Source organism: Doryrhamphus excisus, linkage group LG1, assembly GCF_037039965.1.
Source record: "Doryrhamphus excisus strain RoL-2023G ecotype Guam linkage group LG1, RoL_Dexc_Guam_v1.1, whole genome shotgun sequence".
In the NCBI taxonomy this organism is placed as follows: Eukaryota; Metazoa; Chordata; class Actinopteri; order Syngnathiformes; family Syngnathidae; genus Doryrhamphus; species Doryrhamphus excisus.
In genome coordinates, this window is record NC_136357.1 from 20,226,620 (window position 1) to 20,253,725 (window position 27,106).

The 27,106-nt window shown below is 40.1% G+C and overlaps 1 protein-coding gene and 2 long non-coding RNA genes across 5 annotated transcripts in view; 1 reads left to right on the plus strand and 2 right to left on the minus strand.

Annotated features, from left to right (window-relative positions):
- Positions 1-6,890: 6,890 nt before the first annotated feature.
- On the minus strand, positions 6,891-8,490 carry LOC144899509 (uncharacterized). Its single transcript, XR_013627648.1, has 3 exons — positions 8,453-8,490; positions 7,102-7,169; positions 6,891-7,000 (listed from the first exon to the last, which is right to left on the minus strand). It is a non-coding gene; the product is annotated as an uncharacterized LOC144899509 (long non-coding RNA).
- A 26-nt stretch (positions 8,491-8,516) lies between these two features.
- LOC144899508 (uncharacterized) lies at positions 8,517-10,257 on the minus strand. Its single transcript, XR_013627647.1, has 3 exons — positions 10,100-10,257; positions 8,649-8,735; positions 8,517-8,541 (listed from the first exon to the last, which is right to left on the minus strand). It is a non-coding gene; the product is annotated as an uncharacterized LOC144899508 (long non-coding RNA).
- Positions 10,258-10,805: 548 nt separating this feature from the next.
- ar (androgen receptor) overlaps positions 10,806-27,106 on the plus strand; it is a 46,076-nt gene continuing 29,775 nt past the window's right edge. For 2 of the 3 annotated variants that reach the window (XM_058078723.2, XM_058078722.2), the window contains exons 1-3: positions 10,807-12,306; positions 15,949-16,100; positions 16,204-16,320. In XM_058078723.2, the coding sequence (XP_057934706.2) occupies positions 11,351-12,306; positions 15,949-16,100; positions 16,204-16,320 (1,225 nt within the window). In that variant the 5' untranslated portion in view covers positions 10,807-11,350. Of the gene's footprint in view, positions 12,307-15,948; positions 16,101-16,203; positions 16,321-27,106 lie in introns of all 3 variants that reach the window. The other variant, XM_058078724.2, reaches the window with a different exon arrangement.

Consider the following 27,106-nt stretch of genomic DNA (forward strand, 5'->3'; position numbering starts at 1 on the left):
AAAACTCACAATTAGAGTCTGAAGACGAGAATAACTTGCCGGCTGCCGCCAGTGAGGCCGATCCTTTTTGTGATCGGTTGATGCCAATCACCTGCACGGCTGTCGAGTGGTTAGCACGTAGACCTCACAGCTAGGAGACTTGAGTTCAATCCCACCCTCGACCAGTTTGCATGTTCTGCCCGTGCATGCGTGGGTTTTCTCCGGGTACTCCGGTTTCCTCCCACATTCCAAAAACATGCTAGGTTAATTGCCGACTCCAAATTGTCCATCGGTATGAATGTGAGTGTGAATGGTTGTTTGTCTATATGTGCCCTGTGATTGGCTGGCCACCAGTCCAGGGTGTTCCCCTGCTGGGATAGGCTCCAGCACCCCCTCAACCCTCGTGAGGATAAGCGGTAGAAAATGAATGAATGAATGAATGATGCCAATGTTTTTTGATCAATCGGAGCATCTCTTATCACATTTTCAAAATGAATCTTCTGAATACGGTGGTGTGAAACACAGTTTGCCCCCTTCCTGGTTTCTATTTTTGTTTGTCACAATGTTTCAGATCATCAAACAAATTAAAATCTTACCCAATGACAGCACAATTGAACACAAAATGCAGTTTGAAATGAAACTTTTTTTTTGTATAATTAATTGCAACATAACTGCACTTAATTGAGATCTATCAGTCTACTTCTGCCTCCTCTTCCTCAAGTTTTGGGACTCCAACGAACCACAGTGAGAGCCATTATCCACAAATGCCGAAAAGGGTGGTGAACCTTCCCAGGAGCGACCAAACAAAATTACCCTGAAAGTGCAACAACAACTCATCCAAGAGGCCACAAAAGAGCCCACAACAATATCCAAAGAACTACAGGCCTCATGTGCTTCAGTCAAGGTAAGCCTCAGTGTTCATGACTCCACGATAAGAAAGACACAGGGCAAAAAGGAGAATGTCCAGCCATCTGTTTGTGACCTCAAGCAGGACATGATCCACCTCGGAATGACTATCCGAATGAATGACTAAGAAAATCCAAATGAAGACATTGGAGTGGCCTCATCAAAGTCTGGACCTGAATCCTATTGAGATGCTTTGGTGTGACCGTAAAAAGGTGTTTATTTATTTATTAAAAGGTGTATATTTGAATAATTTTACAATTTTAATAACTGTCCACCTCAAAACAGTGATATTCATGAATTCCTATATTTGGAAAAACGGTGATAGAGTAAACAGCTACATTTGAAAGGAAAAGTGGTGAGGGACAATTTTGCTCCATTTGAACATTTTTCAATCTTGATATATTTTAAAGCTGGAACATTGCATTTGCACCACTTTTACTCCCCCAGCAGCTAAATTAACTCAGATTTTTCTCATCTAATGTCTCATATCTGTTCAATGAAGGTGAACGTTGGTCAAAACGGACAGATTCTTGGCCTAACTGTGTGACAGCCATCCAAGGTTTGTTCTGACGTGTTTGTTGTGGGAGTTCATACTAGGGTGCTGCTTCCCTTGTGTGTAAATCAAAGGTTTTAGTCTTAGACTTATTATGATTCAGTCAGCCATGAAAAGCCTGGAGATTTCTATCAGGGCTGCCAAGTCGAGCAAGTCATCTCGGGTCTGTTGATGTTTTTCATGCGGGTTCATTTGCAGCAAATTTGATTTGAGATCAGTGAACCAATTAAACAGTTTGTTGTTTGTACTTACTAAAAGAGCTTGAGAAAGCAATGAAAGACACAGCGATAGCGTGCATTTGTGTCTTTGTCCAAATGAATGACTTTGTTCTACTTTGCATTTGTTATGAGAATCGTTTCGGGATGAGACTCGGTGATGACTGTACTCAATTTCCCTGGCGTTCAAATTGAGGCACCAAAGACTGAATTTTTAAATTGCCAAGTCCACCCTTCTACCACAAAAAAAGGCAGTCTTTGCCTCTGATGTTCAAAAATGAGAATCTATTCTAGCTTTTCTTGGATACTTTCTTTTAATGGTTGCACCTGCAAGAAGAAGCCTTGTTTGATATACATACACATACAACATACATGTGTCACAGTCATACACTTACAATACATTGTGATCTAATCTAATCATTTGTTACTTTAACTCTGGAGGTGCTCAATATTACCCGGCACTTCATTACCAATACTGGCAGCAGCTCTTCTCTTAAACAAATGGGCCAAATGAACACAGGATGCTTCTTTTACTGTCATACCACTACATGCATTTCACAAATAAACAACACATACTGCAATATGCATTCAAAGTTATAGACATTTATTGTAAATATTTTGTCTTAACAAAATAGTTATATTAAAAAAAAATCCATCTATCCTCTATACTGCTTGTCCTCACTAGGATCACAGGTATGCTGGAGCCTATCCCAGCTGACTTTGAGAGGGGCAGGGTACACTCTGGAGTCGAGTCGCCAGCCATTGGCAGGGCACATATAGGAAACACTCACATTCATACCTATGGACAATTTAAAGTGTCCAATTCACCTATTTTTGGAATGTTGAAAAAAAACACGGAACACACAAACTCCACAAGGAGATGCCTTAATGGAGATTTGAACTGAGATCTTCTGAATTGCCTGACTATGTGGCCAACATGCTAACCACTAGGCCACCGTGTAGCCCTATTGAAAAAAAAGTCATGACCAAACAAACTACTTTGGTGTATTTTTCGGTTTATGTGAAAAATGTATGCCAAAATGTTGCTTTGGTTTGCTCTCACTCAACTAGGAGAAAAGGTTTTGGTAGCATTCCCATGCACGTGTCCCCCTTTCAATTCCAACAGGCTGCACATAGGACGCTCTCATGACTCGGGCCAAGTTGTGGCAGTAAAAAAAACTGCAATTGTCTGGAATAAATGTTCCATATTTTCTGAAGTGTACTTTCATAGTTTGGCTGGTCCTGCAACTTATAGTCAGGCTAGTATACAGGTAAATCAAACTATATACAGTAGGTGCTGTCAAAATAGTGCATTAATGGTGGGAAATAATTTATTCCATTAATTACATTAACTTTTTAAACATAATACATTAATGCATGCGCATCATGTAATATCATGTCAAACCTCCCTTTCTGTTATGATGGCAGATGGAAAGATGGCAGGTGTCCCCCCATAGTCACACAAAGTCAGTCTACAATTTATTCTGACCTGAACACATCAAAAGCAGTGCAATTCCAACACTGTGTGTGCGTGTGTGTGTGTGTGTGTCCAACTCACAAAACATGTCTCTAGTCCTTTTGGAACTAAACTTTTGATTGTCATGAGACGGCCGCAAGATGCATTCATGGACATGAAGAAAATAATAATAATCATAATAATGTCTTAATTATGCACATATGTGATAAAGAAAAACGATAAGTGGATATTCGTATTAGTGACTAAACTAACTCATACTGTGAAAGTACAATTTCATGCATATAAGTATATTAGAAATTCCCAGAAAATACATGTACACTCAAAATGGGAATTCAACTTAAATAAGAAATGTCTTGGAATTTGAAAATTCATGGCTCATAATTGCACGGTTGTGTGATAAAAAAAACTTTAATACTGAAGACACTAGTGTTTGCCCTGTGATTGGCTGGCCCGAAGACAGCTGGGATAGGCTCCAGCACCTCCACGACACTTGTGAGGATAAGCGGTAGAAAATGAATGAATGACACTTGTGTTAGACAGCTGCATAGTGGTTGAGTGGTTATCCACAGAGCTAGGAGACCTGGATTCGATTCTCCACTTTGACATCTCTGTGTGGAGTTTGCTTGTTCTCCCCGCGCGTGGGTTTTCCACTCCAAATTGTCCATAGGTATGAATGTGAGTGTGAATGGTTGTTTGTCTATATGTGCCCTGTGATTGGCTGGCCACCAGTCCAGGGTGTACCCCGCCTCTCGCCCGAAGACAGCTGGGATAGGCTCCAGCATACCGGCGACCCTCGTGAGGATAAGCGGTAGAAAATGCATGGATAGATAGTGTTAGACAAATAGGTTTTCTGACATGAGTGTTGTTCATTCATTCATTTTCTACCGCTTATCCTCACAAGGGTCGTGGGCGTGCTGGAGCCTATCCTAGCTGTCTTCGGCGAGAGGTGGGGTACATCTTGTAGCTAAATTTAAATGGGGCTGTTACAAATACAAATATATATGTAATTGTCTGTCATTTATCTTTTTGGTCATGTGTCTTTTGTTCATAAATTATGCTGAAAATTGGCATATTTCTCACATAGTTGCAAATGGTGTTAAGTGGAAAACTGTGATTAATTAGATTTTTAATCAATTGACAGCCCTAATAATTCCATTATTATTAGTATTGAGCTGTGGATTCCTATAGAGCAGAACGCTGTCAAGGCAAGGCAAGTTTATTGAAAGAGCAACATTCGTACACAAGATAATTGTAGATCTTCCAGACTCTACACCTATCCCAGCTGTATTTCATTGCATTTCCAAAATGGTCTGTATTCATTTATTCATGAATAATTCATAGATAATTTGGTTGTCTATTCTTAGCTGTTCATATGCTCGTTCTTGTTCCCAGTCAGTACAGTTTGATGTCCTCTTGCATTGTTTTGGTTGTAGCTGTAGCTTAGTTGATATACAGGTCAGGTATGGAAATGGAACATTGTAGTTGGAATAGGTGCATTGTTAGCTCCCACATGCTAGCTGTTTTTTTTTTTTTTTTAGCTGTTTAACTCAATTTAGAACACGCAGAAAAGAGAAAGACATGTGTGGTCAGGTTTCACATAAGGGTTGTGGATGGGAATTTTTATTTTTTTTAAAAGTGTAGTTAACCTTTAAGGAGAAAATGCTAATGTTTTGTCTTAGACCTTTAACATTTTAACTCATCGGATATTTGACATTAAATTACTATATGATTGTTCCTGTCATTTTCTTCTTTTCGCAAGTCATCTGGGTTTGTTGACATCATGTTGTGCAACTAAAATTTTACAAACTTTCATGCCTGCTTCCTGCTTTGTTGCCATAAACATTTGGGCAGTGAATGCCATACTTTTGAAGCTTTTTGGCTGTCCACCTGTTTGTTACTCAACTAAGACTTTGGGGCATTTAAAAAATACATGGACATGTGTTTATAGTCAAGGATGTTAGCCCAGAGAACTGCACATATGCTTAGGCCGGCCATTTCAATGTTTTTATAGAAGTGGTCTCAGTACAAGGTCATTGTCTGTATTTCATCACAGTTTCTTGATTTTTGGCTCAGTTCTTGAAAGAGAAATTACATTCTTAAAACTGTAAGATCATTTGGCCAAACAGTCTTAAAATTGAGTCTTAACTCACTTGCAAAAGCTTTCGTTCCCAAAACTGTTCACAACGGTTCAAAGCTAATTCATTTCCCATGTAAATTGTCACTACCAACAAACTGCCTTCTCAATTACTTTGGCTCATTTCTTAAAACAGACTGAACTTTCTTTCCACTCTACGTTATTTTTGCAAAATACATTTGGATGGTTCAGCACAACACCCTAGTTCACCTGCAAAAGTTTATATCTTTCCCAAGAAACTTCACTTGTGTCAAAACTACATTTCTTTCTGAAACTAATTGCCGTGGCCCCAAAAAATATCGTCCCTTTGGCAATGTGTAAGCACTGCGAGTCAAAATGTTTGGGTGTTTTGTCAGGGCCATTGAAACACCTCTTATGTTCACAAAGTCTTAGTTCAGTCCTCTACTGGCAATGGTTACTGTAGTTGACATTTTGGAATGTGCCATTGATGATCCCTAGACCTTTGGGAAAACTCTGTGGTCTGAGCAGACAGAAGTTGAACTTTTTGGGGAAAGTGTGCGTCCCATCACATCTGGCGTAAAAATAAAGCATTGCATTGCAGAAAAAGAATATTATAGTAACAGTAAAATATGGTGGTGGTAGTGTGATGGTCTCACGCTGTTTTTCTGCTTCAGAAAATCCATGTCAGGACCTGGAAGACTTGCAATGATAAATGGAAAATATGTTTTTGATGCATCGATTAATCTAACAATTCATTTTTAAATCCGCATATGTATGTTTGTGTATATAGCAATTAATGCTGACCAGTCCAGGGTGTACCCCGTCTCTCGCCCGAAGACAGCTGGGATAGGCTCCAGCACCCCCGCGACCCTCCTGAGGATAAGTGGTAAAATGAATGAATGAATGAGCAATTAATGATATTTTATCTCCATGAGGAAAACACAAATTTCTTCCTTCCAATATATCAATACAACAATAAAGTTCGCAATGGAATCCTATAATAACATAAATAATAAATCAAACTTTCTTTCAATAAATACAAATATTGTGCAAAAAACACAATCTGATTCAAAATACAAACATAAAATAAATGAAAAAAATAGCAGCAGCTGTGTGTGTGTTCCTGCAAGGGCATTGAGCTGCTCTGCTTATCTTTCCCCACCACCACTCTCACTCTGCACAGGTGTGTGTCTGTGTGAGGCTGGAGCACAAGTTTACAGAGAATTTATAAAGAATATAAATCACACAAATGTTTATTTAAACGGGCAGTGTCAACATGAATACTGCTACTGTTAAATACAATAAGAATAATCAAAGAAACTAAAAACCGTTAGATGTCCCAGATAAACAAACTAAATAAATTCTTCAAATGCATGTAAGAGACCCAAACATGAAAACACAACAAAACTGTTTCCATACTATTCATTTACATCGTGTCTTATCTTACCATATTGAACTTTACCTTAGATCAAACAATTGCGCTGAATACCGAAGCAACAAATAGACTTGGTACAGCCTATTCAGATTCCAGTTTTCACTAATTAAATCAATAGAATAAAAAATCAATAATGCCGACAAAGAAATGAAATGATTCTTACCTGTGAATACATTCCAGAGTACAAGCTGCCCCCTCTTGATATTGAAGGTTGAATATGTAGTAGACTGCAGCCAGTCCGGTCAAAAAGGATGGTGTGATGCCCTCAGATTATCTATTACTCGCCCCTCCAGAGTGATCATCCAGCATCCAATATTGACATTCTCTGTTCCACCTGAAACTTCAAGTAACATCATCATCATCATTTACTCTATGTACACATGTATAGTCTCAAAATAATGAGCAATGTATCATATGAAACAATGAAAATGAAATGCTTACCAAGCAGTATCAGATGAGGGCTTGCAGGAGGAGTGAAGGTTGTTTCAATGTCAGCGACAGGCAGACACCTGGAAGGAACAAAGACAACCATATTATGGAAAATAATAAACAATCAAAAAACAGAAGCACTGGGTGAGAATAATGTTCTCGAACTGCTGTAAAAATAGATATAAACTTACATCTGCAAGAAGGACCAGCCTGTTAGCTTCTCTCTGAAGTGTGCCATGAGCAGCTGAACAATGCAAAGTACCATCTCTGTACCTTCGCTATTACAGAGGACATCTTTGTTGGTCACTTTTACTCTCAAGTAGGGATCGAACAATATGGTTTTTGGGGCTGATGCCAATTCCGATTTTTTTTCCATCACCTTTAGCCGATGGCTGATTTTGCTTGGGCTGATATTTGTGGCCAATACTGCTTTTGCGCCCTCAATTTATATGAAAAAATGACAATGATAACAAATATTCCAGGTCTCAAGATTAAAGAAATATTTATTGAAATGTAAACACTGAACACAGTAGGATTCAGCTTTCTTAAACACACATTTAAACAGCATTATCAACTTTAAAAGGAATAAATATTCAACCATGTGCAAAACTTTTCTGTCGTAGTTTAAATTTATTTAGCATCGATGTGATGACTGCTCCTCCGCAGTGAGACGCACCCCCCCACCCAACACACACACAAACACATCACACTGACACAATTTAGTACGATATATAAAACATTTCTCGTGATTAAAGTTGGTGTTGTGCACGCTAAAGATCTCTCATAAGCAGACATGGCTGCTCCAACTCCTTCTGTCTGTGTGTCTGTGTGTGTGTGTGTGTGTGTGTGCGTGCTCGGAGAGAGTGCACACACACAACACGCATTTAACCTGAGCCCGGCGTTGTCTGAATGAAAGTCCTCCAAACACCATTGGACTGAATTGCCAAGGTTGCCATTAAAGCGGTGTTGGTAACAGCTGTACATATTAGCCTCCATCTACATCAACAGCTCCCTAATTCCAACGGGAGGCACTTTTAAAGATGGAGCATTCAGCAGCATTCCTGCTTTTCACACCCACAAACTAAACTATATTGTCGCGTCGCTGGGAGCACTTCCTGGTTCCCAGCGTGCTTTGCGGCACCGTCGATGTAACTAGTTGGTCAGTTTGTATTTAAAGTTGCATAGTTGTTCATTCTTGGTCTGCTCAACTAGTGAGAGTGCTTTTATTCGTCTGTTGGTATGTGATGTTTTTGGTGTAAAAAGCACGGTCATTTTTTACTTGGCATTCATGTTTCCTATTTCAAAGCAGGTGACAATATTTCAACTAAGCCTAACTGTTAGAGGCTAATTAAAAGTTACGTACCCTTGTTATGATGTGGCGGAGGTGGGGCGCCGCGACTGTGTGTGTTGCAGGGTCCTCCGGCAACACATAGCTGCCCGGCGGATGCCTGCCTGTAAATCATGCGGCGGAAAAATATATGTCGGTGAACTGACGCGCATATCGGCCGATATCGATTCAAGTAAAGAACGCATATAGATATCGGCTGGTCGATCCTTACTCTGAAGTATTCTGTGATGGCTCTACCACATTCCTCCATACTGAGTTCCAAGCTACGAAGCACATTGGTGTCTGTAAGCCTGAGTACCTGAGAATGAAAAGAAAATCCCATTTGGTTTTCTTATCTTCAATGTCAGTTGGTGAGGCACGCAGGAGAACAGCTAACGTAACATAACGTAACGCAACGTAACGCAGTCTAATCATAATACAAATCGTTACACCCCATGTAAAAGTTGTTTTCGTGGACGGAGATTAAAGTTTCCTTACTTGCCTAAACCCAGTGTTCAACGGATTTCATTCAAACTCGATAGAAAGTAAAATAAAAGCCACCACAGCCATCTCTGTTACTCTTTTCACTCTTCCATCAACCAAGTGTGTAGTTTGTTCCAGATAAGTCCTTAATTCTGCCGGCTTGATGTAAAAATATTTTGGACGCGCTCTCTCTCTCCCCTGCCTTGCTGAGTGACCAGTATGTAAAATTAACTGGAAGAAAATTTAATGGAAGAAAAAAAATCAACCGTAAAAATGTTGCTAACATTATTCAAATCTTAGCCTCACTGATGAGTGGCACTGAAAATCAGGCACTCACTAGCTAGCCAGTTTGATTTCAGTCAGGTCGATTCATTCTGCTGTAAAAAACAAAGATAAGTTAGTTTTTACTTTCCGTGGTATTTGTAGATGCACAATTGGAAGGATGCAGACCAAGCAAGACTTCCTGTTCATGGGTAGCAAACATGTCCCCGCTGCGCAGGCAGGAGAACTTTCCCTCACGAGTTTGGCACGCATCAAATTTTTGAAAATACTGTCGTTTACTGTAATTTATAACAGTAGCATACTTTTGACCGCCCGTGCGCTGTTGCTTCACGCCCACAATAACAACCCACAATGCTTTGCAAACTACAGTAAAAAAACATATTCCGTTACTATAATATATTACTGTTGGAAATTGGCCATAAATTAACAGTAATTGTTTACAGTGCACACAGAGATGGCCGAGGGTGGGATTGAACTTGGGTCTCCTGGCTGTGAGGTCTGTGCGCTAACCACTCGCCCGCCGTTCAGCCGGCACATAATAATATATAATTTAAATAGTAATAAAAATAATAATCAATCCATGTCAATTTCATACTTAAAATAATATACATTTAAGACACACCCTTTTCTATTTAAACCACGCCCACTTCGTTTATGGCCCACCCACTCCAAGTACAGATACAGACTAGATGGGTGAACATATACAGATACAGGTGTACTTGCTCATACCTAGTAGAAAACTAATCCACTAGGAAAATAAAGGTGACAGCATCTGATTGCAAATTAATCATCTATTACATCATCACCATCAACTTCAAAGTCTACAATTAAAGTTGATGAGTCCATCTGATGACTTTGTATTCTGTAACTGGAACCCTAGACTGATCAATAACGCAGAGTTTAATACTCAGCACTTACTGTTTGCCTTTGCTCATGAAGATATTCTTATGATCCTTTTATGGAGAAAGGGGTGCAGGGAATTTTCCGATGTTCCGATGCGGATCAAAAGATCCTCTGTGGCGACTCCGAAATCAGGAAAAAGACGAAACAAACAAACAAAACAAATGTTGACAGGTATGCCCGCAACATCCTTAAAAATGACAGTACGTTTTACTCCCAGTGGTTGGAGACCCCGCCTTAAGAACATTACATATATGCATATTACGCATGCCAGAAAGAAATACAACATTAACTGCTCTAAATGTTGTATTGTAACATTGTGTTAGGTAACATTAACAAAGGGGAAAAGCCATGAAAGTCAACAAAGACAATGACCAACAAAGACATCTAAAAGTTGCTAATCATACTCAAAAGGCTGAGCATGATTATTAGACCACCAGTAGCCAGTGGAGGAAAGGATCGTCTTATGGTAATGGTAATGGTTGAATTTTATTTGATCAGGTACATTTGAATGCATCACATAATCAGTTCACAGTTCCACGTGTCCAAAAGGAGTAATACTACCCCTCCATCTACTACTTTTACAGTCTGGAACTGTTACATTTCGTCACTTCCTGCATTTCAGATATTATATTTGTATTTTTTTATTTTATTTTTTAAACAGTGTTTAAAAAATAGTATATGGTATATAAGTTCATAAGTGCATACGTATATAGTATAAGGTGATGTAACCACATAGTCCCACCTTACATGTGGACTAAGGCATGCTTACACAATGTTGTTGCAAAAAACACATAAAACACTAATGTGCAATTTAAAAATGTAGACGTACTTTTGACATTTCAAAACTTTAAAAACATTTTAAATCTAAAATGTAGATTGCATGTGCAAGGGCCAAAAACACCTTGCACATTGCCTATTAGGCAAAGTATGTTAACTAGCACATTGTGTGCCGCTTGATCAAAAGGGCTGCTTTGTAGTTTCCCGTGGATGTGTTAATATAAGAACATTCAATTGTATAATAGCTCGTGACGTCCTCCACAATTGACCACCCTGGTTTGAAGTGGCGAGGATGTATGAATCCAGTAAGAATCAGCAAAGACTTTGATGCTGTCTTGAGTGAGCCAACCTGAGCTCCTCTCTCACTTTTGACGACGCCTGCGCCTCTGAGACTTTTCACAGCCGCAGCCGAGCACCGACTTTCGGGGGCGAAAAAGTTATCTCTCCTGGCTTGTGCCGTGCCCATATTAAACAAAAACAGTTTCAGAAATGAGCCAAAGTAGACACACATTTTGGTCAATTAGGGACAAACTAACCACGGGCGACGATGTGCGCCCGAATAGTATGCCGACAAAAACTGAGGAAAGTGACTTTTTGAGCAAGAACGCCCCAGGAGACGAGATGGATGTATCCGATGTTCACGCACCGTGCGACACTGACAAAGGTTGCCGTCATCCAGCCCTTCGCAAGGAGTCGCGCCGCGTGGGCGACTCTCGCACCGTCCCCGCCTCCGCCACCATCTCGGAGACAGCCCGGGAGCTCTGCAAGGCCGTGTCCGTGTCTCTGGGACTGCACCAGGACTCCACCGGTGACACGGATCGTGCCCCAAACGAGCAAATGTCAGCCGAGTGTTCAGTTCCGCCAGACGCCGTCAAGTACATGCGCTCGCTCGCTCGACAGGAGCGCAAGCAGACGGCGTTACCATCACGCCGGACCTCTTCGGACTTTAGTGACGCGTCTGACTTAACTCCTAAAGAGGTAGACCACCTGTGTTCGCCGAGTACTCCACAGTGTACTTACACGCCGACCGCGACGCTACACATGGAGCACTTTCACCGCGTAGTGGAGCGGCCAAGTCGACCCTACAAGCACCGGGAAGTCCCACCAGACTTTGGCGAGGACACGACTGGGTACCAAGTGGAGCCATACGGTGTCACAATCAAGTCAGAGGAGGTTAATGGCGAAGCCGGTGAGGGGCAGTGGGTCACGACCTACACCCCCCATGAGAGGTACAACTCTCCGATATGGGGGCCGAGGCAGTGCGTTGCTACGCCGCAGACGAGTGGAACGAGTACGGCCTTCATTCGTGATCCGTACGAAAGGAACAGCGGGCGCCTGGAGCAGTGGTACACCGAGGGAGGGATGCTGATGCCGCTTTACCACAACCCGAGCCACATCAAGAAGGAGGTGGGGGAATGGCTGAATGTCGCCTACAAAGACTCCAGGTAAACACAACGTCATGTCACACATTTGACAAGTTTAAGACTTCATAGACACTTTATATGATATCAGGTCTTCGAATTGCCTATGATAATCCAGGTTGGCTGAAAAATAACCCCCCCGATGTATGTGTTAAAAATGCTTTCATTTTCCTCTGACAAAATGTTTAAGATTGTAGCGCTACTGTATGTTTTACTTCAAATTTTGCATTGCGTCCACTGGAACTGTTGTGGGAAAGAGGACATATCTTCTTGTATTGACCCGTAAAAGGCCTTTCAAAGTCTTGTCAGTAATGTTTAGTCATACCTAAGTAATTTACCAAAGTGATAGGGAGTTAGTTTTCACCCACCTGTACACTTACTACTATACACTGGTATAGTAGTACTGTAGTATTTACATTCTTCATACTTTTCATTCTCATTTTTAGCATACAGCCATAAAAAATTCATAGGGACTTTGGTCATGTTAACACTTTAAGATCCTCATGAAATACTTGCACAATGAAATTTGGCAACCCCATAATTATTGAAAGAAAACCCACACATGTATGGGGAGAACATGCAAGTTGGACACATCTGATAGGAATCACATTGTTCCACTGCCGGCAGGCATACGGGAATGTCAACAAATATCTTTCCTTGCACTCTCCTGAGCTATGAACCAACTTGCATTTTTGTTTTTTTTTCTTGGGACCCAAACCATAAGTTTGGGAAAGATTGTTTGGATTTAATGTTGTTAAACAATGTTTAAAGTTGTTTGTTTTTAATGATGACTCATATGAAGTCACTCCAAGCAACACAAAATACTACTGAACAATGTTCTTAACCGTGTTTCTCATTTTCCAGTGTTTAATTTTTTTTTAAAATTTAAACTGGGCATGACAACAGTTTTTTCTAAACTTGGGCTAAGTTTTTGATTTAATTTTTACCGACAAGGTCCACAAAAACAGTAACCATCATGCACATGTCTCTCCTTCACTTAGACACAGAAATCATCTACATGCAGACTCTGTAATGCAGAATAACTTTTCTTTTGGACAAAAATAGGTTTGTACGATATAAACAACACCATGCAATTTTGTTTTGTTCTGGGGTTAAAAAACAAACACAAATAAACACAATGCTTGTTTTAACCCAATGTGAAAAGAGGCTGTGTGTTTGTGGTATGGTATCAAACGCCAGTGAGTGGTCTCTAGTTTTCATGATAAATATTGCATAGTGTTATGCTTTCTGCAACAATGACCCAATAAGTCATTATTTATCCAATAAATCAGCAACAATTTGGTTAATTGTTCCCTGATCTCAAGATATAAGTAGGTATCCTCTGATTTCAGCCTCTGAAATATTTTTACATCCATATTTTGTCATCCATGAAAGCAGACCTAGCTTGGTGTTTAGACTAAACACACACATAGCAGTTTGGATTTTGGAAAACAGTGATCAACATTTCTGATATTGATATAATATCTCCATATTGATATGGTCTGTCTCGGCCAGGGGTTGGTAACCTTTAGCATCAAAAAGAACCATCTTTTAAAAATGTTACATGTTCCAACAACAGAATTCAACTAGCACAAGTGTAGGCCAACTTTGAAATTATTTTAACACTTCACTATGGGGTCCTTTCTGAGTCATTCCCATGTTTGTGTCAAAATAAAACAAGATAAAGCCAACTTTAACTTGAAGAAACCCATGAGAGTGTTGCACATTCATGAACTTGTGGTGAGTTCGGTGTTTCAAATAGTTTTTGAAAATGCTCCACAATGTGGGTTAAAAAACACTTTCCTTCACTTAAAGATGTGCAATGCAAGAGCTGTATCAACTATTTGGACTTTACAAAAGGTGGTCATGTTCAGATTTGATCCAGGTATTAACAGGATGTATGTCTATTACCGCCTATGTTCTCAAAGTGGGGTACGCAAATTGTCGTTTTCAAAATAGAATTAGTGTTTTTGAGCCCCCATGTGAAGAGGTAGTACAGGGCAGAAGAAGGAGAAGGAGACAGACAAGAAGTTGAAGTAGTTTTGTGTGTGTTACATGAACAAATAAATCTGTTTGCATATAGTAATTCTTAAATAATTACATTACTGCAAAAATATCTTAAATAATTTAACTGTAATAAATACAACAATAATGTATGTAATAATTCATTAAATACATCAAGTCGTTGAGAAATAATTAGTAAGATGAGTTACAGACACTGGTTTAAGTGTTTTTTTTTATGCGTGCAGGAGTAGGGGGGTACATGAGGTAACAATATTTTATATCACCAAAAATTAAATTAGTCTTAAAATGATACCTCACTCAAAGTGTCAATCAAACTTGTCAGAGCAGGTTTTGTGAACGAGTGGCATGGGGTCCTGAAATGAATTATACTGAATACATTTATATTGCTCAATCCAAAAAAGAGAACAATGGCAAATTGGCTAGGGATTTAGGGATCCATTCCAACATCCCACTTTGACTAAAACACCACAAGCATGGCCGATGACCGAGGAGAGACCTCATGCCGGCAGCCCAGGAAGGAATCTAAGCGTGCATTGCTGACTGTAGAGTCACTCCTTTTAATCTGCCAGATAATGCAAAGTGACTTCAACACTAATAAATTAAAATCTGAATTCTTCCCAAAGAGATCTGTGGGTAATTAAATGCACAGTTCTTCAAATGTTGTGTACCATGATGGGAGCCGATGTGAAACAGCCACAAAATGACTGGGATGGCGTGCAGCTGCCTTTGTTGACATCTGCCTTCTAAGATCTGCCTTAGTGACCTTGGGAGGCTTATGTCTGTTTTTGTCTCAAACGGATCTCACTGTTTGCTCTTTTACACATCCACACTCTCTATTCTCTTGCTGTAATCAAACGGATATTGTGATCAAAAATCAGATGTGGTTTTATTTCCCCCCATCTCAGTCTTTTATGACTTAATATCAAAAGTCGCTGAGGGATGAGGTTGGGCACATCATGCCCTCTCCCTCCTGCAGTTTTGTTTCCCCACCATCTTTCGAAAAAAGCGACACAAAGACCGACAACTTGTACAGCACCTATGTAATTCAGTGCATGAACGAGTGACTAAAGATTCTGCTGTTGTTGCCTCAAACATAAGATGTAAGAACAGCAGAAGAAAAAATTAAATCTAACCCCATTCTATGAATAACTGGCATGTCGTTAGAATACTATTACTGATAGACACAGCCTTAACCCATTATCTTTGTCATCATGCTCACCGGTACACCCGACTTTCATTAGTGCAAGTAACTTCCAGCATGAGTTACTCCCACCAGTGATCGGCAGTGTTTGTAAAGGTGGCTCGGCGAAAGGATTCAGCAACCTCAAACCTCAGAACAACGTGAAAAATGGACTTCAGAATCCATTTTTATTGCAAAACATGACAAACATCAAACTTTGAACGAGAGTAAAACTACTCACCAGAGAAACATCTCTAATAAATTAACACATTTTTATACCTAATACCACAAAAAAACTAATACCAAAAACCTTTGTAAAGTGTCCACTTTAAATGTAGCTCTTGTCTGGATCTCATTAGAATTAATGTTGTAAGTTTATCTAATGAACTGGTTGCATGTAAGGAAGGTATTATGATATATATTCAGTACAAACATGGCATGCTTTTTGTATTGGACCACAGGTTTGAGACGGGCAGTGAGCACATGTTCCCCATGGAGTTCTTCTTCCCACCACAGAGAACATGCCTAATCTGCTCGGACGAGGCATCCGGCTGCCATTATGGCGCACTCACCTGCGGTAGCTGCAAGGTTTTCTTCAAAAGGGCAGCAGAAGGTATATTGCGTCTGAAATGAACATCAATGATACTTTGATAAGCGAAATGACACATGGTACATTCTGGCCTATAGTGACCTCTGCTCTTCTCTTTGCCTCCAAGGCAAGCAGAAATACTTGTGTGCCAGCAAGAATGACTGCACCATTGATAAACTAAGGAGAAAAAACTGTCCATCTTGTCGGCTGAAGAAGTGCTTTGAAGCTGGGATGACTCTAGGAGGTAGGATGGACTAACATCAACTTAAAAAAAAATCACAGACCTACAAATTAACTACATTCACAAACCCATAGTGAAGGGTTAGGCAAGGAGTGATGGAAACCGGGACTAACATTCTGGCACTCCCAGATCATTCAGATATTAAAGTTTTGATTCATAGTTTAGATGCCGAGTATGCAATACAAAGAAATAGAAGAAGCCTCCTCGCACCAACGAAGATAAAGCAGCTACAATGGTTATCTCAACTTAATGTAAAAAAAAGAGTGGCCGGCTCAGTGCATCATTTGCAACACAATGATATCATGGATTATAATGGATTACTCAATGATATCATGGATTATCATGGATTATCTGTAAATCATATCAACAACTTTGACAATGTCAATGTGACATATTAATCATCGGTATTTAGTATAGTAGTTTAAAAGTTTACCAGTTAGATTTTATATATGTTTCATAGTAAGAGTTCCATCATCTCTGTGATTGGCTGGCGACCAGTCCAGGGTGTACCCCGCCTCTCGCCCGAAGAGGACAGCTGGGATAGGCTCCAGCACCCCCGCGACCCCCGTGAGGAAAAGCGGTAGAAAATGAATGAATGAATGAATGAGTTCCATCATGTTGCTGCATGCATGCTGAAAAAGTGTGCGCACCCCGATATATATGTACAATGTGCATATATACTCACATTGATAAAGACAGGAAATATACAGTGCATCCGGAAAGTATTCACAGCGCTTCACTTTTTCTACATTTTGTCATGTTACAGCCTCATTCCAAACTGTATTAAATTAATCTCTTACCTCAAAATTCTACACAAAATACTCCATTATGACAATGTGAAAAAGGTTTTTTTGACATTTATTTTTTTTATTTATATATTTTGAATTTATTAAAAATAGAAAACAAAAAAATCACATTTACATAAGTATTCACAGCCTTTGCTTAATACTTTGTTGATCCACCTTTGGCAGCAATTACAGCCTCAAGTCTTTTTGAATATGATCCCACAAGTTTAGCACACCTATCTTTAGGCAGTTTTGCCCATTCTTCTTTGCAATAAGTCTCAAGCTCCATCAGGTATTGATGGGAGACGTCTGTGCACAGCCATTTTCAGATCTCTCCAGAGATGTTCGATCGGATTCGAGTCTGGACTCTGGCTGGGCCACTCCAGGACATTCACAGAGTGGTTCTGAAGCCAATCTTTTGAGATCTTGGCTGTGTGCTTTGGGTCGTTGACCTCAGTTCATTTTCAGCAGGACAAGAGCGCTCTGGAGCAGGTTTTCATCCAGGATATCTCTCTATATTGCTGCATTCATTTTCCTTCTATCCTGACTAGTCTGCCAGTTCCTGCTGCTGAAAAACATCCCCACAGCATGATGCTGCCACCACCATGCTTCACTGTAGGGATGGTATTGGCCTGGTGATGAGCAGTGCCTGGTTTCCTCCAAACATGGCGCCTGGCATTCACACCAAAGAGTTCAATCTTTGTCTCATCAGACCAGAGAATTTTGTTTCTCATGGTCTGAGAGTCATTCAGGTGCTTTTTGGCAAATTCCAGACGGGCTGCCATGTTCCTTTTACTAAGGAGTGGCTTTCGTCTGGCCACTCTACCATACAGGCCTGATTGGTGGATTGCTGCAGAGATGGTTGTCCTTCTGGAAGGCTCTCCTCTCTCCACAGAGGAACGCTGGAGCTCTGACAGAGTGACCATCGGGGCCTTGGTCACCTCCCTGACTAAGGCCCTTCTTCCCCGATCGCTCAGTTTAGAAGGCCGGCCAGCTCTAGGAAGAGTCCTGGTGGTTCCAAACGTCTTCCATTTACGAATAATGGAGGCCACTGTGCTCATTGGGACCTTCAAAGCAGCAGAAATTTTTCTGTATCCTTCCCCAGATTTGTGCCTCAAGACAATCCTGTCTCGCAGGTCTACAGACAGTTCTTTTGACTTCATGCTTGGTGTTTGTGCTCTGACATGCACAGTCAACTGTGGGACCTTATATAGACAGTTATTATATTTCCAAATCATGTCCAATCAACTGAATTTACTGCAGGTGGACTCCAATTAAGCTGTAGAAAGATCTCAAGGATGATCAGTGGAAAAAAGATGCACCTGAGCTCAATTTTGAGCTTCATGGCTAAGGCTGTGAATACTTATGTAAATATGATTTTTTTGTTTTCTATTTTTAATAAATTCAAAACATGTCAAAAAAACCTTTTTTCACATTGTCATAATGGAGTATTTTGTGTAGAATTTTGAGGTAAGAGATTAATTTAATACAATTTGGAATGAGGCTGTGACATGACAAAATGTAGAAAAAGTGAAGCGCTGTGAATACTTTCCGGATGCACTGTACATTTTCTATATTTATAGTGGGAGGTAGATCTTCCGGACTTGGTCACTGTGAAAGTACTGTAGCTCACAGGCACCGCTGCTCTAAGCAGTCAGAAACAGGGCAGTCAAACAATAACTGACGTGTGTCTCTCATGCCAATGTAACCAAGGCTTTCAGGATGGTCACTGATTGGGAAGTTGGGTGTAATTATTGGTCGGGAGCCATGGCTGCAGGATGCAAGTTTATTCATGTGCACAGCGCAAAAAGACTCTTCTCAACTTACACCCACACCTCCAGCCTTCAAAATAAGAGCACATTGCACTACATCTTCTTTACTTGTGGTAACAAAATAAGGGTGTCATAAAAATAAAAAAGAGCTAAAAACAAGTCTCCTAGGTCATAGACAAGTTGATTGGTATTCTTCACCCAGGTTTGTGCATGTGTACTCACCACAGGTGCAATTGCGGATGGAATTACGGAATTAGCCAATAATAAACAGAATTCACTCTTTATCACAGAAATGTACATAATGTGAATGAATGTTGTTGTCGTGAGAAGGAATGATATTATAAATAAGGAATGATAAAGAAGGAATGATAGCTCAAGCTTAATTTGCCACCCTTGTGTATGCGACTGGGGCTTGAAGAGTATATTTTTGTGTTTTACTGCTTTAAAGAGGAACTGCACTTTTTGGGAATTTTGCCCTTCATTCACAATACTTAAGTGAAAAATGTACACATTTCTTTCCCTTTTCTGTGCAATATAACGCTAGAATAAGGAGTTAATATGAGCTAGCTAACAATGCACGCCATTGGGACACAGCTAATTTGATGCTTAAGCCAAAACAAAAAACGCCAGCAGCGTTCCATTTTGAGATTCCACAAGTACCAACAAACCAAAAAGGACAGACTGAGGGATACCAGCTCTCAACTTAGACCAGACGACCTCGCTACGAAGACTCACCAAGATGCTCATTTGTTCTGAACATTTTTCTTTTTTACTGAAGATTATTTTGAACATACCAGCTCAACAAGGAGGACACGTCTTGTGCTGAAAGATACTATTGATGGTATTCCACCAGTCAGCATCCCAATAAGAGAGGACATTGTTAGTAACTGTTTATATATTTCACTTTTGGCTGATAAGGGAACACAAAAGTCAAGTGGTAGACCCTGATGGAGGATATGATTCCATCAAGACACAGGACGATCCTCGGCCTAAGTGAAAGTTGTTCCTGTTGTCAAGTGCAGTCCAATAACCATCAGATGGCATTTGCAAGAGAAGGGTTTTAGAAGTCTTCAAAGATCTTGTCTCTTTCAACGCCATTATTCCGTTGGAAATTTGCAGATAAACACCCTCCCTACATGGGCCATTGAAAGGTGGAAGAAAGTTTTATTCTCTGTTGAGGAAAGAAATGTCAGTCCTGTCAGTCCTGATGGATTTCAACGTGACTGGGGGACAAGGAGATCCCACCTGCTGTTTTCCACACAGCACAGTGGAATGGGATGGAACAATGGAGGGGGTGTCAGATGGTAACTAGGTGTTTTGCAGGGATCCTTCATGACTGAAGACCCCCGTCTATCTAGTAATGACTGGCTTTTTCAACGGCACAACACTGCAGTTCACAATGCCCGCCTGACAAAGGACGTTTTCCAGAGGAATAACTCTTCCAGAGGACCATCCTTTGTGTTCCCCTGATCCTACTGTAGATTCAACTGAGAACATTTGGAGATGGATGGCAAGGGAAGTTTCCAAAAATGGACATCGGTTCCAGACAGTGGATGCCCTCTGTGAAGCCATGTTTTTCCAACAATTCCCCCAACCTCGTGGAAACACTGGCATCAAGCATGCTCAAACACATTTTTGAGGTCATTATCAAGAATAGTCCAGCTACTTATTGTCCTTTTTGAAACAGTAAACCTTTTTGAAACAGTTGCGAGGGAGAGACAAAAACAGCAGCGACAACAATTCCCCATTTCTTCTCTTTAGATTTGGAAGCTCTCTTAGAACCTCAGTGAGATCCAAAGGTGGAAAATGTAAATTCTTGCCATTTTCCAACTGGTCTTTTTTCCATAAAGAATGTCATAGTAATATTTGTGTACAGTGTGCAGCTGGAACAAAACACTTCAAGAAAATGAAGGAAGACCAAGTACTTTTTAGTCTTTCTCCGACCGCACATCCTTGCCAACTCTCTTCAATTGCAGCATCATCACAATAGGGGGTGTTAGTGATCATCAAGCCCCCGACTGAGCTGCCATGCAATTTAGACCTATTCCATCACTTCCCTTTCCTGTCAGCCAGACCTGCTTGTCATATTAGGCTGTAAAGATTGACATGTCGTAGACTAATTTTAGTCTTGTGTTCAATTTCCACTCCTCTCCATTTTCTCATTCTGTTAACGGTGAAAATTGTACACGAGGCACAAAGCTGACATGAGACATGCGAAATAAAGCCGCAAACATGCTGGTAATTTGGCCACTAGTCACTGACAAACCCATGGGGCGAAAATGCCGCCTAATGCAGTGATTGGCAGTAAAAAGGCACACCTTTTCTATTTGTGGCTAAAAAGAGCCTCCTTTCACTTATGTTCTCATCACAGATGTGTAATTCACTTGCCGTATTTCACAGCACCACTTACTCACATTTTTTAGAGCTTCAAAGGCCCTAATATTCCACATTAGGCATCATTAATCCAGACATTTCATTCTATAATTCAAACAATATTCACCATAAATTTGTAGATTGTGCAGAGTTTTCTTTTTCCTCCAAAGCACAGAACACACAAAAAAACAAAGGATAAATTCAAAATACATCCATCCATTTTCTATGCCGCTTATCCTCACTGGGGTCGCAGGTATGCTGGAGTCTGTAAAATACTTATTCTAAAGATAAATTATTTCCATGCTATCTTTTATATAAAAATTGTTTCAGGTCAAAGAACAAAGATGTCACAGCATATACAGTAGAACTTGGTTAGAGCACGCCCCAGTTAGCCTGTTTTTTGGTTAATGCCGAAAGTTTATGGCAAAATTTTTGACCATTGACCAGTCTCTCGCCTCACCTTCGCTTGCCAACAAGACAGTTGTACTCATATAGAGCCAATACCACAAGCCTGACCCAGACGAAGAGCCACAAAAGTAGGGGTAGCCAAAGTGTGACCTTGACTCATTTGTCATTGCATCATTGCAGAAACAAAATAAAATGAAAAACATGCAAACATACAAGGAAACAGGAAGTGGAAGGCAGCTCTGTAAAGTTACAATTTTGTTAAATTTTTAAGTGACTCACCGTATTGACTCCTCTGACATGCCTTCCTTCTGGTGCCGTTCGGCTGTCGCATTTTTGTGTCCTTGTTGCTCCTGTTTTAGTGTTTTACTCCCGACTTTATGTGACATCTTTACTCTAGGATACAATATGTCTTCAACTCTCACATGTGTTTTCAACACCATCTACTGGTAGCAGTAGTAAATACAATTACAACAATTACAACAATACAACAGACACATATAAAGGATACAGCGATATAATGAGGGAACACTGTAAATGAGGAATGAAACGGATTAATGAACATTTAAGGTTACTTTTACCTTCGTTGAAGACGTGATTGTTTACAAAGACGGCAATGTTGTAGCAAGATAAATATAGACAGCACATTTCTGTTTAGTTATTGTTATTTCTTGTATTCAGTAGTGTTTCTACCCTTATTTAGCAAAATGATGGCACTTGCAAACTTCTTTGGCAATAGTGTGGCTTATTTTGCCCTCGAGATTAAACGAAATCGACCACTGACGACAGTGGTTTACACGTATTAGCAAAGAAGGCTACTAACGTAAGACATTCTCTGGTAAAAATACTCAGAACACAGCTGGACCCCCGCAGTGAATTAATAACATGACTATGACAATATTGTGCACAAACTGGAAATTGTACATAAACCAAAGCAAAAAAATTGTCGGAGTATGCTAACCGAGGTTCCACTGTACAAATTTGCAACACCAAAATTGCAGATGCATGCTTTTCACACGGCGTGTATGCATTTTTTGTACTCATCTAACTCAAAACATTAAGAACAAATTAGAAGAAAACTTGGACATACAAATAGATGTATTTTTGATCACGCTCCACCTCTGTTTTAGTTCCAGAATTCTGCTGCTGTTGTTGGGCCTTGGGGGAGGTCTGTATTCTACTGAATGCCATTCTAGTTTATGATGGAAAAGTACATGTTGTTTGCGTCATTTTATCATTAAGATGAGCTGTTTATTCCTTAGAGTTCTGGAAAGTCTTTTGAGAGGCAACAAAGTTAATTTTTATTCATTTTGTTCAGGTTGGCATCTGCTCAAGTATCATTTAAAGGGTTTATTTTTTTTTTCAAATCAATTCTATATTCCTGGAATGTTAATTATTTCCTCCAATAGAATGGGAGCAGCTTTTTCATAGTACATGAACAGGATGCTCCTCCCAAGCTGCCGTCATTCACCAATCATCCCATGGTGATTTTCATAGAACTCTTCATCTGCCGAATGAATGGAAAGATGACTGCTCGAGCAGGGTGCAACGTTCATGGCTGAGGACCCTGTTCTCCTGAACAACTTGTATTTATTCAACAAAATTGTTGATGCAAGGCTGGCTACCGTTTCAGCACCAGCCACAGAGAGTGAAACTTAGTAGTCAATTATTCACATCAGTCCCCAACGTAATGCACAGTAGGTTGCTCTTTTCACATATTTTGACAACATCTTGATTAACAGGTTTTATCTATGCATGTAACAAATTCTTGTGTTTGAATCCATCGCTAACAAGTCTACTGCTATCAAACTCAAGGATGGAGCTGTTAAGGTTAGCTCAACCTATTTACTAGGGGTGTGCAACCCAGTCCATATTTGTATTTGTTGAGGTCAGAAAAGTATTTGTATTTGAGTAAAATATTAAATGCAAATTATACTAGTAATATTAGTTTTCAATACTGTATTCATGTTTGGCCCCATCCCTACTATTTACACGGCATGCTGGAAGGATCAACGCCATGACTGACAAAAAAATGTAATTTAGTATTTTTATTCGATGTGTTTGTTGTGGGATCATTAATAAATTTTGAATATATTGTCCTTCCAAGTGGTAAACCTTATATAACCTCACATTTGCTTTCACCCGTGACTTGTTTGAAACAGGATTTAGTTGTGTCTAAAATTGGCAATTCAATATTGATTGAACTGAGCAGAAAAGGCAGATGGCACTTCTAGTAAGTCTCTCCACAGAAACGAGACAATTAAAAATTACTGTCAGTCAAAGCAGAGGAAAATTAAACAAAAAAAATCTTTATGCTCACCAGCTAATACAGATGCTGTAGAAAATAACATATCGGTTTGTCTGTATTATGTCTATTCACACACTGTCGCTGTGGCATTGGACTTGGAAATCATCACATTTGTGCCTTCATTCATGTCAGCGTATGCTGCTCACAAGACCAGCGAACACTCTCTAATCGCCCAGCCTCCACGTATTGGCACAAAGTTGCTGAATGGGTGAAAGGAGGGTTCACTCCATTCATGCACTCTAGCACCAATGCACATAGACGTGTGCGCATTGTGAACTCTCTTGTTATCCAGCCTGTGTGATAAAGAGAGATGAGGAAAAGCAACAGGAGGCAAATCGATTACTGTGACAGACCTATGTACAGTTAATCCACGATATCAGTATTGGGCATATCTCACTCATGGATGGGACAGGAAGTGGTGTCGGGGGTTCAGAGTTGAGTTTCATCTTTGTGTGGGCAACAGCCGCAGCCGTTATTTCAAACCTGCAATAAAAGCCTGTTGTTCCGGTGCTTGTGCATCTAACACTATTGACCAGTGTAGAATACTTCATAATTTGTATTTTTCGTCATCTAGCCATTTTTAGGCTTGAAAATGCTTGACATACTACACAAAAAATAGGTAACATTTGCTTAAATTAGGGGTGCTCCCAACCAATCGGCCATCGATCAGTATTGGCAGATTTCTTTGAAAAATCATATGCTTGGCATATGTTTTTTAAAGCTGATCACAAAAGCCGATCACCTGTGGCTAGCAGCAATCCCTGTGTGCAGTGCCGTGTCCTGCCCCGAACTTTAGCAACGTTATCCTCCCACTTTCCTTCAAAACAATAACAATTATGTCGACGGCGTGGAACAGAACCGACAACACATGACACGAAAACTATTTTGCAGGTGTAGCACATAAAAAAAAAACTATGGTGAGTATGGTGAGTTTTCCAGGCTAACGGTGTGATCATCAGCCAAAGGGCAGTTAATGCAGTCGGACATATGTGTGTGAAACTATCATTGGATTTATTGAAAAAGATGACCACTGGGGTACGCCGAATGCTCTCTCACTTAGCTGGAAGTGTCATCCTCTGGAAGGTTTAGCATTGGCATTAACATTAGCATAACCTACTGGTTAGTGCGCAGGCCACACAGATGGAGACCCGAGTTTGCTTGTTCTCCCCTGCATGCATGGTTGTCTCCGGGTTCTGGGCTCCACATTCCAAAAACATACATGCAAGGTTAATTGGCGACTCCATATTGTATGTGAATTTGAATGTGGTGTGAATGGTTGGTTGTCTATATGTGCCCTGTGATTGGCTGGTGACCAATCCAGGGTGTACCCCCGAAGCTGTCTCTCCTGAAGACCAGCACGCGGACCCTCGTGAGAAAGCAGTAGAAAATGAATGAATGAATGTAATATTTAGTGAGTGTAACATTTAGAAGTATAACTGCCACTTATTTTCAGCCAGCGACACAAAAGCCTGTGCCGATTTGGCTTCTAAGTGCAGGTTATCATATGCAGCAGCTGCCTCCGGTCAGCAAGGGAAGATTTTTACAGTTGTGTCGGCACTGAAGATGGGAGTGCACTTTTTTCCTTCCAATTCCACTCTGCTTTTTAGTGGCAAAAGAAACCCAAATGTAATGCAAATGGTTGTGATTTACTCAGTTGTGTGCTTCAAAGATGTCTTTGCAACGCTTCAAAATCTTTGAGGTATGAGAGAATTGAAAAAGAGGGAAAGAAAAAAAAATCTCCATTAGGCCATCATGATGACCACAGATCTTTCCACCAGAGACTCATCTGTTCACTATGTCTAAAAGCAAAGCTATTAGAAGATTTATCTTAAAATTGTTATTTTTTTGTTTAGGGTTTTTTTTTACCCACAGTGGATGCATGGGGCATTTTTCACACTGGTCATACCAGTGACTTCTATCATTCAGTTTTGGCACCGAGCTGTGTAAAACACAGACTACACCCTGGACTGCTCACAATGCATTGGGCTTCAGGAAATCTATTTAATTTGTTCCCAAATTCATTTTTTGTTCAAATTTTGTTTCTTTGTTTAATTTTTTTTTAATTCCATCTTTTGGATTTTTGGGGGGGTAATGTCTATTAAAATGCCCATTATTTAAATGCAAAAAATCTTGATTGATGCAATACATCAATGGACAATTGTGCCCAGTAATTGAGAAATGGATGTAGCCTGGCTAACTAATGGGATGTCAGCCCCTGCACTCATTGTGACGAAATCTTCAACAAACTGTAATGCCGGTGCTTGTGGTTAACGAAGATGTAGTCATAAAGATGCAATTCCAACTGCATATGCAAGATATTTTATACGACATGCTTATTTTGGTCAGGGAAGTGTGTTCTTAAGTTCTATGTGGGGAGCATGTCTGTTTACGGTCAGAACCTGCTAGCTTCCATTGAAATGGCGATAAACACCAGCGAAAGTTGGCTGAATCCCCTTTTGCAGAGGGTCAATGGAAGCTAGCAGGGTTAGCTTGTGTGGTTGAGTGTGGGTGACTCGGGCTCCATGAGTATCATTATTAATAATAAATTTGGTGTTAATGTAAGGAACGTTTTCCAGTGCCCAAAAATATCATTATACTGTACATGCTCAGGTCCATATTGCCCAACTCTATATCAAACCAATGAACATGAACATAAAAATGTAGAAGATTCTTCATATAGGAGTACACATTTGCAAATGATTTGTATTTTTAAAAAGCTTAACAGTGACACAGTGTACATAATTATGCACACTCAAGGTGCACAGGCTCTTCCATAATTACCATAAAACATACTGTATATAGAAAACCTAACCGTGAAACTTGTAAACTACTATATAAATACCAGGGATGTCCGGTATTGGCTTTTTTTGCAGGTAGGTAGGTAGGTAGGTAGATACTTTATTCATCCCCATGTGGAAATTTGCATGTTACAGCATACATCGTAGAAGTAGAATATCACAACATACACAACACGATTAAAAGACACAGTAAACCGACTTTAAGATAACAGATATCCCAAGATTGTCCAACTCTCAATTTCCGATACTGATATCCAATACCGATATATGACATATCTCCTGCGGTGGAATGAACACATACATATGTGTTGTGTGAAGCTAATGGATAGAGCATCAGCAATTAGTTTG